Here is a 16,286-nt window from a genome sequence, read left to right as displayed (position 1 = left end):
AGAAACAAATAGTATCAGAAAAATAAAACTATTTTGTTAAAATGCAGTTGAAAATATAAGACGTTTCATTTGGATCCACTCGCATCAGTGGCATAAGAATACAAACGTTTCTTTTAGCATTTGTTGGAATTTTAACGTAGTATCGTTATCGTAATCGCTACTCTATTACGTCACTTGCGAAGTGCCTAAGCGAACGCAGCTTACTTTTTCTTTAAAATAGAAATCTTCTACTCAAAGCTCATTTTAACAAAATGGGAAAAACAATCTTGAAAACGTCTCATATTTAACTCTATTGAAACTTAATAAAACCGTCAAAATGCATAGTCGACAAAACCCTTAAGCGCTTAAAATTGTTACAATTTTGAAAAAAAAGCAAAATAAAATAAAATATTTTATTTTTTAAATAAATTTTAAAAAAATGGAATATTTAAAAAAACAAAAAAAAAACAATTGATACAAATCAAAGCAAAATGTCTTTTTTCGTCTTCAAAACATTATATCTTTCGAAATTTAGGACTAATTTAGGACGCTAATATTTGTCTACTTTAGAAAATTCAATTAGTTGAAAAATTTAATATGTTTGGATTTTTAAAAAATAAATAAATTAGTATTTAAATTTTTAAATAATGTAATATTGTATGGTCATCAGGAATACACTTTGGTATGAAATGTCGAGATCAAAGAACACCGCAAAGTTGAATAAATCTATTAATGAGAATTGTATTTTTGCATAGAAGAAAAATAAACCAAATAAAATAAATCTAATAATTACATACGTAATAATTTTGCAAAAAAGTTTTTTGATGTTACATCTGTGCTTAAAAGTGGCAGAAAATTATATAAAATAAACGTTTTTTGTTGACTTTAACAAAAACAAAGACCAATCATTGACATCCCAATTAAAAAGAAACATTTCATTTTAGCTTTAAAAATTATAGAAATGTTGTTGCATCTACACTAAAAATTTCCGCAAATTACGGTATTAAGTACCGGCGCTTTAGGTACATCATACGAAAAATCTGGTCTTTCCGTAAAATATTATGCCGTAATTTTTACAGTAATATTTATTTACTTAGAGTAATTCTCTGATTTTACGGTGATTATTACTATGAAAATCTTGTTGTATCAGATTTTTTTTTGTTCCGTAACATGTTCCGGTAAAAATAGATTTTACGGGGAAAAGTACAGGTTTTCTGAGTGCCGGTACTTTTTACTGTAATTTAATCCCGAATTGTATACAGTATACAATAAAACAATAATCGCAGTAATTTTTCTAAAAAAACTGAGATTGAATAGGTATAATAGATAGAATGGAAATAACAGATTTCTATAGATGGAAAATTATCCCACAAGTAATTTCAATAGTATAAGGGCAGAATTATTTGGTTCAGGTTTCAATAAAAAAAATTTGAATTAATATCGAAAATGCAATTTTATGTTGATGCATTATATGTACGAAGCATAATTGGAAGCAACATTAAAAATATTAGAGGTAAGTCATCAATACACATGTTAGAATTATTGACTCGAACAAGCTTAAGTATGCAAATTATATGATTATTTAATTATATTTACTATTAAAAAATTTATTATATAATTCCCTTAGTATAATGCCTGAATGAAAGAAATCAGGGACAGTACGAAAGGTGATAAATTGGATGCACAATTTGAAACTAAGCCCCAAAATATTTTATTGAGTTCGGAAGAAACTTAGAAAAGTTAAGCCTGAAAAATTGTTGGGGTTGAAACAGCTTAAGTAAACAAAAGCATTATAGAAAGACTATACTGCGATCTAAAATTATTCATTTTAGCTTTCGATGCACGATTCTGAGAACTGTAAATGTGTAGGAAAAATGCCAAGAAACGTGGATTGCATTAAAAGTTGTGTTTTTGAATCGTAAGAAAAGACTATTTTATTCCAAAACTAAGCTATTGTTATTTTCAGATCTGTAATTTACATTATGAGGTTTTCTCCTAAAGCATTTGTTAACTTTTCTGGGAAATGAAAATGACCTATGATCTATAGAATTTTTATGTTTAACAACAGAGCTTAGAAACAAAAGGCGAACTGTTTTAAAAACATTATTTATTTCAGCTCAGTACAATTAAAAACATCCCACGTAAAAAAAAAATTTGTGTCTCATTTAAACAGTTTGTTGATCTTATGTATTTTAAGAATTCCTACTTTACTTTAGATTGATTATTCATTTATTTCACTAAGAGCTCGTTATCAAAATCTATCTCAAGCTTTATAGAAAACTCAAGCTTTATAGAAAAAAAACCGTAAAGCTTTCTCTAAAGCAATCATATGACAACAAATCGCCAATGACAACAAATAATCAACAAATCGTTGTGGGCTATGTCGCTAACGGTTCCACGATTTCTGGGCCAACTTTGTGGCAATTTCATCGGCATTGCGCGCTAGTCGCCGTTACTTTTAAGATAAGCTGCTACCCATCTGTTTAAAGCTTTATGGGTTTCAAGCAACCTCTGAGAATCTACCCCCATTAACTCCCCCAGATAGCTCAATGCTTTTAATCACTGTGTCATCGCGGCTTGAATTTTAGAAACTCGTGAAATTTTTCTCTGTTTAACACATTAGAGTTAGCTTAATGACTTTAATCGCTGCGTCATTGCAACTTGGTTTTATAGAAAGTGAGATTTTTCTCACATTAACACATTAGAATCCGCACTGTTAGTAACTATGGAACTGTAATGTCACGAAAATTTCCTTCGACTTTTATATAGCGCTGTTGGGCTGAACCATATTATCGTGCAAATTAATCATTCCAAAATTTGATTACACGATAGTATGATTCCAATTTGTTTGAAAATATGATTCAATTTAACACTTATAATGGGAGAAACTTTACATGATATTAGGACACAAGTTTGCACGATGTTAAATTTTTCTCAGTTTAACACATTAGAATTAGCTTAACGACTTTAATCACTGCGTCATTGCAACTTGGTATTATAGAAAGTGAGATTTTTTATCACTTTAACACATTGGAATCCACACTCTTAGTAACTATGGAACTGTAATGTCACGAAAATTTCCTTCGACTATTATAAAGAGCTGATGGGTTGAACCATATTATCGTGCAAATTAATCTTTCCAAAATTTGATTACACGATAGTATGATTCCAATTTGCTTGAAAATATGATTAAATTTAACATTTAAAATGGGAGAAACTTTACTTGATATTAGGACACAAGTTTGCACGATGTTAAAACTATTATGGTTTAATGTTTATCCGATTCATTTGATACAATACGTCGTATATAAACTTACTGGTTATTTTACTATGCTTCAATAATAAAAAAAAAGATTTTAAAAGCATAACATTTGCACAAACATGAAGTAAGATGCGAAGCTTTTTGGAATACATTTCCATGCATAACAAATTATTTTAACGTTGCCATGCTTAATAGATTGTTAAAAAAATTTTAAGATTACTGAACTACAAACTCGTTTTAGTTTTCTATAACCTATAAAGACCGATCCAAGTTGAACCATATCATCACGCAAATTAAAATTTCTTAAATGTGAATGCATGATGTTATGGTTTACTTTGAGTAGAAATTTCGATTTAACACCATAATACATTGAATATTAACCTTGAACCTTAATAAGTTGCACCGTTTTATTTATAATACTAAGGTGCATCGTATTATTAATAGTAAGGCATTAATGATAGTATAATAATAAAGCATTACTTAAAATAAAGTATTAATAATAAGGTGTTGACATTAATAAGTAGTAATAAAGTATTAATAATAATAATATAGCATTATTGAGACCATATTATTAGGGTTGTAGTAGTTTGTCTCAATATTACTGTTCAAGCTACCGATATTGCGGATTAGCGTTAAATTGATTTTTCTGAGAGTATAGGTTTAACTTTTAAATCATCAAAATTTCCTGTTACAGAAAATATTTATATTGAAGTCCCAGATTTGTATAGTTTTAATTCTTAAGGAAACTAAGTAACTTAAAATTTTTTTTTAAACAGAGGTAAGATAAGCTGCTTTGGATGCTTAAAAAGCACATTAAATTGTCGATCAATAATGCTCAAAAACAATATAAATTGTCCAATTATTTACAATAAAAATTAAGAATACAAGGGATTTAAATGTTTCTCATGAGTTTTTAATCACAAGCACTTCCTTTAATTTTTTGCATATTTTGCGAAGTTATTTTTAGTTGAAGATTACAATAATCATCGCCACAAATATTGAAATCTGTATTCATTGGTTTAAATATCACTACATCTTCTAGCGTTACTCATATACAAATAGCATCAATAGTGCAAGTAGTATCGGTCATTTTGTCATAAAAATTTTATCATTGAATTAAACACTCATTTAATCTACATTTTTATAAAAATTTTATTGTTGAAAAAAATAATTTTTTTTCGAGGCTCTGTCTTCTGTAGAGATTTAAATAACATTTAAGTGCAAAAAATTATCAATTAGAAAAAAACTCATTTTTTTTACTTTTTTGAAGAAAAAAAAAGAATGTAGGTAAATTGAGGAAGTTTTTAATGTGTATGGAATTATCTGAAGTTTTAATAGTTTTAACATAAAAAAACGATACTTAGTCATTTCTTAGGTAGTTTTCTAATCAAAAAATTAAATAAATTAAATTTAAAATTATTTATTAAATTACTTATCAAAAATTATTACATTTAAAAATGTTAAAATTATAGTGGTATTTAAAAATCTTAAAATGATTGTGTTTAGCAATTTTTATATTTAAAAATGTTAAAATTATTGCATTTAAAAATCATTATAAAATTATTTATATTTAAACAATTTTATAACAATTAAAATTATTATATTTAATTAATAATTTAAATTATTTACATTTAAAAATGCTTAGTTGTGAAAAAATCAGCTATTCGTCAGTTTCTATCTAAACTTTTAAAACAATTAAAAAAATCATAAAAAAACCGTTTTTAAGAAATAAATGTATCACTATTTCAAGTTAAAACACTTTTATTTAAAAATACATGAACAACTTATATTTTCAACTGCTTAATATGGGATACAAATTGATTAAAACATCTCTTATCAGCTTTGATTTATCAGATCAAAGTTTTCCTTCATAAACACTACCACAACAAACCTGCTTTTCAACGCCTCTGTGAGGAAATACTCTTTTGTTTTTCTATTGTATCAAACGATAATTTTTTTTTCAGATGATGTGTGTGAAAACTGTGTAGTTGTCTCTCGGCAACCCTAACCTAGACTCAAACGGGTCCTAAATTGAATGCAGAAAACGTTTTTCCTCAAAGATCGGCGTGTCAGTAAAGGGAAGACCCGAAAGTTACGTATGTGCTATTGTGAATATTATTTCACGAAAGAGCAGACGATTTTCAATTAAATCGTTTGTCCTTAAGATGAATTAGTATGCAAAAGAAAAAATTGTGATTATGCAGAAGTTTTGTTGGAGTTGGCATCACGAATGATTCTGATCGTGATAGTGAAATGCGGATCGAATGATCGTGATGATTTTGAACAATACAAATTATTGGATATCCAGTTAGTTTTTATTATTTTGATGAAATCGTAAATAGTTTCTCATGACGTGTTTATTTGGGAGGTGTAAAAAGTACGTTTTAGCAGACAACGACGAAAAACCTACTGCCAGTCATCGCATGTAAGTAGATATTATTAAAAATCTAAGTAAAAAAAACTAATAATAATAATAAAACCACAATAGTTTTTTTAAAAATCTTATACCGCTTCTTTAACTCACTTAGTAATGAAATTTCCACATAAACCATGAAGATATTCTTTCGTGTTCGCTTAAATATTGTATATGAAATAGGCAGTATTCTAAATTTAATAAAATAATTTAAAATGTATAATGAAGAATTATCAAAGTTATTTTAAACTTATTATGTTTCTTTAATTCGTTTAGTAAATATTTATTTCATTTGTCAATAAAATTTTAACATAACCTGTTCAGATATTTTAGATATTTTCTTCTATATAGGCTTAGATGTTCCGTATGGTGTATATAATATAATATGTATTCATAATAAAATAAATGGATAAAAATAGTTTTTTTTAAAAAGTCTTTTTTATGTTCTTCCAATATATCCAATTATGTTTTTCCAATTATGTTTTTCCAATTATCTAGTAAATTTCGAAATAAAATGTTAACTAAAGCTACTGAGATAATTTACGTATCTCCTCTTATTTATGCTCTATATGAAATAAATATTGTAATCTATTTTTTTAAAAAAGTTATAGTGAACGGATCGAAGTACTCTGTTTCTTTAATTTGCTTATCTATACGTTTTTTACTAATATTTTATCAATAATCCCTTAGATATTGAGCATTCTGTTTCCTCTTATGGGCGTATAGGTGTAGCTTTTAATACGCTTTATGTATGCATAAAAGATATACTTTTACATATGCATGAAAAACATTTATAGACACTAAAGGTAAAAAATTCTAAAGAATACAGAGTTTGTTTTTATTTCTTACTACATTGCTTAGACAATATTCTGAAGTAATTAAAATAAAGAAATTACAAGGTTTGTTGTAAAAGTATTCGTGACCATGAAATTTTTTTTATTAATTAGTTTATTTATTTTTAGTTTTACGATTCCACACTTTCAGTTTTTTAATGGATTGATCGATATTGATAGAAATAAGCAAATTTTCTGAACTTTTAGTTATATTTTATTTTTTGTGACTCGTGTTTTTGAATTATGGCAGATTTTTTTAAAATTTAAAATAAAACCTGAACCAGATCTCGTAATTTAGATAAAGGCTGATTTAAATATTTTGTTCAAATTTTATCAATCTTATTTCGAAACATTTTGTTCTTTAAAATATTGATGTTTCGTTTTTATTATTGTTTTAAATAAATTGCTTGTAATTAGTTAAAAAAAAAACAAATTTTGCTTTTTAAGCTATTGTAGACAATTTTTGGCTTTTTTTTTTCTAGCGATTTTTCGTTTTTTATTATTAATATTTGTTTCTCTAATTTCACTTAACTTATTCTCAATGTTCAACACTTCTTACGTCAGTTATATTCTAAGCTATTCTAACATTTAATATGAATTTCAGATAAACTATGCTATCAATCTTCAATGATTAATTGTCATATTCAAAATTATTTATGAGAAAAATAATAATTTCGGTGTTTAGAAAACCTGTCCATTATAGTCGATAGAAAAGAAGTTTTTTACTTACAATATAAAAAAAACTTAATAGATCAAAGTTAAAACGAATCAGATATTTATCCCAGAATTTACAATACCAACTCTTGTTTATTAAAATACAGAGAAAATTCCACAAAGCTCTTGTGATGCTTAAAGAGTAGGTAAGGTAAATGCGGAACAAAGAATTTCAGTAATAAAAGAATTTTTTATTTATTAAAGAAATTTATTATTGAAAACATATTTCACGTCAATTCAACTTGTAAAGTACGTTTCCAGTTAATTTTATGAAGCTTAAATTTATAATGCAAGGAATGCTAAAATGCATTTAAGTTATTATAAAAACAAAGCACTTTGTAAATAATGTGTAAAATGGAAACCATGTACCATGATTAATTAAGCCAAAAAGCATGTTACTAAAATATGGGTTATCATATTTTAAAAATGTATTACAATTCATGACTTTTTTAAACTAGAATGTGCTTAAATATATATTTTTTATTTTAAAATTTTGCATGATTCACAGATGTACATTATAAAAATTTCTTTGTACAAATTACACTGGAGAGCATTTTTGTTTTGTTTTGTGTTACATCCGATTTTTATACCGATCTTGGATATTTTTACCTCGCAGTTTTCAAATTTGCTATTTGCTTATCTCTCCAAGCTACATTATTTTAAATGACAATTTTAGTCTTTATTTTATCGAAATGTACAAGTTTAAAAATGTTATATATATAACAGGGGGTCGTATAAATAAAGCGGCAAACTTCTAGGGGAATTAAAGCACATCACATCAGGATTAAAATGGCAGAGGAACTCATTCCCCGAAATATCGTCATACGCCACAAGGGCAGCTTAACTATTATGAACTGTTTCTTCGCTTGCTTCTGAACAAGTCATGATAGAAAAGTGCCCCTAGTCGCGTACGGTGACATTCCCAGGCATCGGCTCCTATGCCGTTTTAATCACGATGATGTACCCCCCACCCTAGAAGATAGTGGCTACATTTACGTGACCTGCTACATGTAACGTTTTTAAACTTGCACATTTCGGCAAAAAATGGACTACAACTGTCATTTTAAAAAATCTATACCTTTAGGAACAAAACTTATTTCAGATTTGAAAACCTCACATCCGAATTAGGCAAGATCAAGTATTTGCATAAATACAACAAAAAATTTGTTCCCCAATGTAATCTTTTCATATACATATTCAATTATATACAATATTGTTAGCGATTTTTATATGATATATTTAAAGAGTTTAATTTTTTCGAGAAATAAACAAGCTGTAAAAATGCACCCTGCAAAACATAATAATTACTCCAACTAAAAGTAAAAAAAGTTCTCAATTTTAAAATATAAAATTTGTAGCAAGAATTTAAAGAACTCGATTAATAGATTCAAATAAACACAGCAAATTCTTTTTGTTAAAAAAATTGACTTTAGGATGTCGAGAAGAATCAAAAGAATTTCAGTTATGGCTGTTATCCTATAACTTTTCTAAGGCTGAAAAATCTGTATTCATAATTTTTATAAGAAAAACGCAAGCATTAGTTCCAAATTTCTTATACTTTACAAAATATTGGGGTAAACAAATAATTGAAAAAAATTATCCTTGCCATAACTCAAAATTAAATTCCTTTAAAGCCGTTTTAACAAGCCATTTTTCTTTCATAACCCCAAATTTAAAGTGAAAAGTTGGTATAGGAATTTAAAAGACGAAAGATTTGAAATCCTCTCACTTTAAAATTATTTTTCTTGAATAAGAAGTCTAAGAACGCAGACTTCTGGTAATACAATAAAATGTGTTCTTAAAATAGATAAATAAATAGTGTTTTAGCTTTTTAACATTTGGGAGCCAATTTCAACATATTTCTTCTGAAAAATGTGCATACCTATGCGGCGAAAAGAATTATGGTTAAATTACCGTACTGTATGGTATTGATATTTTTGTTAAAAAAGCAGCAATAATTCTAATTAATAAAACCAAAATATACAGCATTTAAACCATTTATTTGGCAAATTTTTCTGTTCATATGGTAATGGTTTGCCATAAATACTGGTTTTTAAAATTATTGTTCTTATTGACACACTTTTAATAAAAATGCAAATCTCTAAAGTAAATTTAACTGAATAAATGGTTTTTATGCCCTGCTCTAAAGTATCATGATAAAATTGCCCCATTTTACACATTTACCAAATTTTATCACAAGTTGTAAAACCATATTTTAGTGTTAATTTTATCAAAATCGTTACCAAAGTGATCCGCCAAAAGCCACCGAGCTTTATGGTGTTCCCATAAAACCATAGACACGGTAAATTTTACCAGTTTCTGGTAGTTTTGGCCATATTTTTTTCTCAGTATAGTATATATATCATTACTTCAACGTGGACGGGTAATAAATTTAAACAAAAAGATTATAAGAAAGTACATATTTTCTTAATTGTAAATGATGACTGGAAAAAAATGAGCAACCATTAAGAAAAATGGCTCGACTTGTTTGCTACAGAAATTTTTTTTTTTCAAAATCTTATATTTAATAAATAACTTTTGACTTTTAAAATAATATATTAAATTACAAAATTCCTTTTTATTTTTTTACAAGTTTTCTAAAAAATTTTCAAGCTTAAACTGTAAACAAAAATAATGTGGAAAAACGAAAGAACAACGAAACATTTTTCAACGTCAGACAGCCGTTTCAGTACCATTAACTCATATCAACATACGAGCTAAAGCATAGCACAACACAGAAATGCTTATATGTCTCAGCACTGACGATGTAATTATATGTTATAACGCTACAGCACTATCATAGCTTTACTTCTCTTGTCATAATAGTTTAAAATAGTATATAATAATACACAAAATGATGTTGAAGTAACGTTGCACAATGTTGTAATCAGAAAACTATGGTGTCTCTAAATATTTTTCTGCTCTTTATCATTCTCGTTATTCTGCTCTTTATCTGCTATCGAGAGAAGAAGGCATTATAAAACACCTTTTTTCGGTTATTTTAATAAATTTACAATAGGATTTTACAGCCAAAATATGATAAAAATATAAATTATAAAAAGTTTGATAATTTTTTTGAAGAAAAATATATATCTAAAAGTAAATAGCCCTAATTCTTAATGAAAAAAAATCAACTGAGATTTAAAAAAATTAACAATTGAACAAGACATTTTTTTAAAAAAAATACGAAACTATTTGTTTTTAAGAAAAAATAAAATTATATCATCTAGATCTAGAAGATTTTAACAAGTACTTTGAATAAAATAGTTTAGCTATTTTGAAATTTTACGAAGCTTCATAAATTTTTTAATATTAACAATAAATCATTCAAATTTTATTGATATATTATATTCTTTTGATCATATTCCTTTTCATATTATCTTTTTTTCGTAGTCAATGCTACATTCTTCTAAATATAAGACATTTTCATAACTTAGATCACTGCCCATTTATGAGTTAAAAAGAAATATTGATTTTACTCTGTTCAATGACCTTTAATCTTTGAGTGGGTGGTGGAATTTTAATAATGGTGTTTACGTATTTCGAAACAACTTCTTCACAGGAATATTATAAAGTCTCCCTTCTTCTTGTAAGACCTTAAGAGAATTTTCACATCAATTCTGAAATAAGAATTAATTATTTTTTTTGTAAAATATGTTCATTTTGCTTATTAGTTTATACGATTTACTTCCTTTACACTTCGTTGATTTTGTTGTTATGCACCGTTATTTAAAGATATTCATCTTAGTTCTGATTTTACTCAACTTGGAGAAAATTTGTTTCAAGATTTTAAGATCCGTTTTACTCATTAAATTTATTATGTATAAATCGATCTGCTTAGAATTCATGTCACTTTTGAAGCAAATTTAGATGAAAAAATGTCCTAAATATGTCTCTTTTCGATAGAATAAATCAACATTTATTTAACAAGTGGGAAAATTGTCAAATAAATTTACTCTGGTAACATTATTTTAATATATGTTAAGTAATCTTAAAATATATTATATTATATTATATTATATTATATTATATTATATTACATTATAATATATTAAGCAGTGGATAATGTGAAAACCTTTAATCAGCTTACGATAAGGCAAAATGTCATTTAAAAATTACTTTAAGGTAGCTTAAAACGCATATTACTTTAAAAATTGCAGTTCAATTTAAAATTCGATGCAATTTTTAAAGGGCTTAATGATATCGAATTTATCATCGTTCAATACAATATAATACGATTGTTATAAACCAATTAACGTAATATGACGTATTTTTTACAATTATAACAAAATGACGTACAAAAGATATTAAACTTGCATTCCGAATAAAACAACTGTCTTAATTTCTTATCTAACATGTTATCAATTTAATTTGATAACGAATGCTGTCATATGAAGTGTGAAACACATGAAAGGAAAAACTTTTACTGCTTTATATATCCTTATTCTTTGCTGACCATTTATTGCTTCTTCTTTCCATTTTATAGCATCTAGGTCCATTGTTTAGGATTGTTATTTTTTGATAAATTATTTGTTTTTTTATTTCTCTTTTTTTTTCTCTTGCTCGTGATAATATTGACTTCCTTGTCCTCTCACTTTAGGACTTTGCCTAGAAGGCAGAGGCTTTAAATAGCTTTTTTTGAGTTTAAAATAGTATTTCTATTACTGCATTCAAACCTCTTGTGTCTTGGGTTTGCAGCATTTTTCGGTATGTTTGAATTTATTTATTTGTTTTCAGATGTTCTGAATAATTTGGTTGTTTTAATGTGCTTTGAATTATGTATTTATTCTAATAGGATCTGAAATACTTACTTAATCTAATATACCCTATTTTATTTGCCACTTCTAATAGAATCGTTATCGTGCACTGCGAAAAAAATTCGAGTGAAATTAACACACTATATGGTAAAGACACTTCTGATAAAAAAAATCTAGTAATAAAACCAAAATAGGTAGTATTTAAACTAATAATTTGGTAATTTTTCCGCTCAGTTCTTATGGTTTAAAAGAAATTCTGGTTTTCCCGATATCAGTTCCTTTTAGTTAAATGTTCTACCAAACATTTAGTAAAAATGCAAAACTTTTATATAAATTTAACAGAGTAAATGGTTTTTATGCCATTCTCTAAGGAATCAGGATAAAATTATCAAATGTTTCCACATTTAGCGAATTTTAACACAAATTATAAAACAGTATTCTATTGTTAATTTTACGAAAATCGTTGCCGAAGCACTTCAGCAAAAATTACCGTGAGTTTTGGTATTTCCATAGTACCTGAAACACGGTAAATCTTACCATATTCTGTCAATTCCAACCATACTTTTTTCTCACTGTAAAAGTACTAAAATTAGTACTGATACGAATTCAGCATCCTGCTTGTTCCAACCACATTGCTGACATAAAATATCCTCAGTGGTAGACAGATCATGTGTTAGAGTCCCCTTGCCGTCAGGCAAACCATGGGTACATGTAACGCAAATGCTGGTTAATTGCATCAAAAAGTCTTCCACGAAGGCAAATTTCTTTCAATTCCTGATCCAGGAGTTCCCTTGTCTTCTGGATTGGGCTCAAAGTTACAAGGATACGGAGTAGTCGTAAACCCAAAAAATTGGGTCAGCTGTTCAATGAAGGTTATAAAATAAAATATAGCGTTAGCTTAATATTATCATCAATCAAATTTGAATTTGCTTTAGTATACACCAAAAACATTTTTTTATTTTATTAATATCATCATTTTTTTAATTTACTCCAGCAATGTCAAGTTTCGGCATGCTTTGCTTGTGAATATTGCACAAAAATTACTATTATCAGAACTTGTATTACTTACATCATCCTTGTCATGGCATGTAAATGTCGAATTTTCTGATGTAAATAAGAAATATTCAGCAAAACCTTTAAATCTACATTTCATTTACCATCAATGCATGTTGAATGTCAATACTTGAAAATGCGAGTGAAAAATGATATTCAATTAAAAGAACCTTCTCAGAGTAAGCAAAATATATAACAAAACACTGATTTAATTTTTGCCATCAGGGCACGCTTCATGTCGATATGTGCTGACATGAGTAAGAATTAGCCATATTTAAGAAAAATTGTCTCAACATTTACTCTCAACGCTTATTAAAAGTCGACATTTGTCAGAGTAGGCTAGGATTGTAACAAAAACCTGATTCAACTTTCAGCATCAGAGCATGCTGATAGTCGACATTTGCTGGAAAAAGTTAGAAATTACAGATGTTTTAGTTGTCAAACCATGTCGTCTTAGTCATTGTTGACAACCACTTGTTTCTGTCATTCATACTAACTGAGTTTTTTTTAAAAAATTGATTTGACAAAAATATAAAGAAATTAAAAATAAACTGTTTTTAAACTTGCTTTGAAAGATAAGATGAAAAAATAACACACATTGTGTAAAAAGAGTGCTTTTAAATCTGTATACGTTTAAATAATATTTATACGTCAAAATTAATTTGATGTAATAATATTGATAAAGTATTTTTAAAATTCATGGTTGAAACTTTAAAATGTATCAAATTTTTTAAATATTTTCTGTAATAAATGTAATTATCTGCAATTAAAATTGTAAAATATAATCCATTTTTAAACAGCCAAACGCAAAATTAGATTATCTTATATTTTTACCTTTTAATAAAATGTAATGCAAAAGCAATTAAAAAAACTTTTTATTGTTTTGATTAAAAAGTGAAAGAAGTTAATAAAAATTTCCTCGATTATTATATTTGGGGTGGTAGAAACTTGTAAATAAAAGATAAGATTGAACATGATAAATATTATAGAACGACAACTATATTGTTAAAGCTTAGAAAAATTTGCGTTCGACAATTTTTTAAAGAAATATTAATTTCTAAGAAAAGTGCAATATGAATTATTTGACATTGTTTCATAATAATTTTAATTTATTATTAGTTTTAACTAGTATTATTAACCTTTAATGTGAAATTTCTTAATGAAAGCTTCAGTTTTGAAATCATTTGTACCGCTAGTTTTGAAACTTGATAAATTTATAAATGTTTATTTTTAATTAATACACTAGGTTACATAGGCAAGAGTGCACAAGATCATATAAAACATAAAAAATACCAACTAAATTTACAAAAATACAGGAATGAGAAAAACATTGAAAGCAAAAAAAGCAATTTGGATGATTTTAATTTTGTTGCGCATTGAATAATTTTTATATGAGAAAATAATGGTAATAACTTTAATAATAGAGGGAAAATTGGGAAGAAAATAAAGCGCTATGATATAAATTCTGATATAATGATAAATCCATCCATGCTTGCTTACACAGTATAATTCCACTGTTACTCTTAAATATATCCCACATGAAGAAGAGCAAGAAAATAAATTCAAAGTTCATTTATAACTGTTTGCATCATGGTACATTAGGTGTGTTACTTTTATCTTCCTTCAATGATAAAACTGAAATATAGTTCCTACGAAATATATCATTCTTTTATGAGAAACAGTCAGTGTGTAATAGTCTAACTTTTTCAGATAAATACTTAATCCTTTTGGTTTATCACAAGAAAAAATCCATTTATTTTTATTTAGGTTACTACACGCTAAAGTTTGAGAAATTTTATCTTTATATTCACTATAAGTATATGGAATTTGATTTAAAATTTTGCATGACTTACGAACTATTGTTGTTGAATAATTTGTTTTTTTAAAGAAGATCTCGTTTTTTCTCATTTTATAAAATGACAAAATGCTACAGTAGATAATAAGCAAATGATTCTAAGAATGTGCCATTTTTATACAATAATTCTTTTTAAGGGAATTCTCATTTTACAATAGTATTCATCAAAAAAATAAAGAATATAAAAAAAATTTTACGAAGAAATTATTTTATTGTAATGTCATAAAGATGTTCGAAATATCATTCTCGTAAAAATTATAAATGTCAAGTTTTAATTAGTAAGAGACAAAACTCATAATGGTAAAATTAGTTAACTCATTAAAGTGTCTTTATCTTATTATCTTATTTTAGAAGATAAATAGAGAAAATACTACAGTTCAAAGCAAGCAAAAATTCGAAAATGCGTCATCTATAAAATTATTTTCTAAAGAAATGTGTTCTTTATTTTATTTTGTATTAATATTTCTAAAAAATAAATTCAAACATGTAAAGAAAATAGTTTTGTTTCTCTATAACAAAAGTGTGTAATATATTCAAACTATAAAATTTCTTAAAGAAATAACAATGTTTAATTATTAGAGTACAAAATGATAATGAAAAAAATTAGGTAATTCAGTAAGTTTCAATTATCTTATTTTATAAAACGACAAAATGCTTCAGTAAAAACTAAGTAAAAGATCCTGAAAGCACGCAAATTATACAGGACGCCTTATTCTAATGAATTGCTTTCTTCTCTTTTTTTAAATTAGATTTTTAAAAAATGAATTTATAAAGCATATGAAGGTAGTTCTTTGAAAGAAATTTATTTTACAGCAATTATTCGATAGTTCAAAATATCGCACATCTTATAGAAATTATGAATTCAGAGTTTGTATAAACAAATATATAAACAAAGCTTACGAATGATTTCTTTATCCGTTTTGCACGTCAAATCGAACCATTATTGTAACACAAATTTTAAATACACTCATACCCCAGATATCACAGTAATAATACTCGATGAAAACCCAAAAATTGAAATTTATTTTCAATTGCAATAAAACTCGTATATCCAAATTTAGTTTTCTGTAAATTGATCTTATATTAGCAATCAAGAACCCCGAAAATAAATGTCTTACGAACTATTACCGTATTACACAAACATATACCGTATTACTCATTTGTTTGTGTAATACGGTAATAGTTTGTAAGACACGTTAATATAATTCCTTTTTCTTTTTCATCAACACATTGGATTAACCACAATGATTGTTTTTTTCTAATCTGACTTCATAATAATAATCACTGATCTTTCAAATACTTAAATATACAGTTACATTTTGTTTGCTGCGCAAAAACTATAAAAGCGTGAAATACCGATGGTATGTCGAAAAATGTGCAGGGAGTACGATGAAAAAAAAAATTGCGTTCAATAATTAGT

At 26.5% G+C, this 16,286-nt stretch overlaps 2 protein-coding genes across 5 annotated transcripts in view; one reads left to right on the top strand and one right to left on the bottom strand.

Annotated features, from left to right (window-relative positions):
- Positions 1-13,420, bottom strand: part of LOC107440755 (uncharacterized) — a 153,750-nt gene extending 140,330 nt beyond the window's left edge. The window contains exon 1 of the mRNA XM_071179706.1: positions 13,028-13,420. The gene's annotated coding sequence lies outside the window, so the exon portion shown is untranslated. The remainder of the gene's footprint in view (positions 1-13,027) is intronic.
- Positions 5,139-16,286, top strand: part of LOC107444585 (cGMP-dependent 3',5'-cyclic phosphodiesterase) — a 51,661-nt gene continuing 40,513 nt past the window's right edge. For 2 of the 4 annotated variants that reach the window (XM_016058762.3, XM_016058761.3), the window contains exon 1: positions 5,139-5,666. In XM_016058762.3, coding sequence (XP_015914248.2) covers positions 5,590-5,666 — 77 coding nt within the window. In that variant the 5' untranslated portion in view covers positions 5,139-5,589. Of the gene's footprint in view, positions 5,667-11,695; positions 11,909-16,286 lie in introns of those variants that run through there. The other 2 variants (XM_071179703.1, XM_071179701.1) reach the window with 2 other exon arrangements.

The sequence above is a fragment of the Parasteatoda tepidariorum genome, chromosome 4 (assembly GCF_043381705.1).
Source record: "Parasteatoda tepidariorum isolate YZ-2023 chromosome 4, CAS_Ptep_4.0, whole genome shotgun sequence".
Taxonomy (NCBI): domain Eukaryota; kingdom Metazoa; phylum Arthropoda; class Arachnida; order Araneae; family Theridiidae; genus Parasteatoda; species Parasteatoda tepidariorum.
Note: the sequence above shows the minus strand (reverse complement) of the source record. Positions and strands in the feature narration are given on the sequence as shown.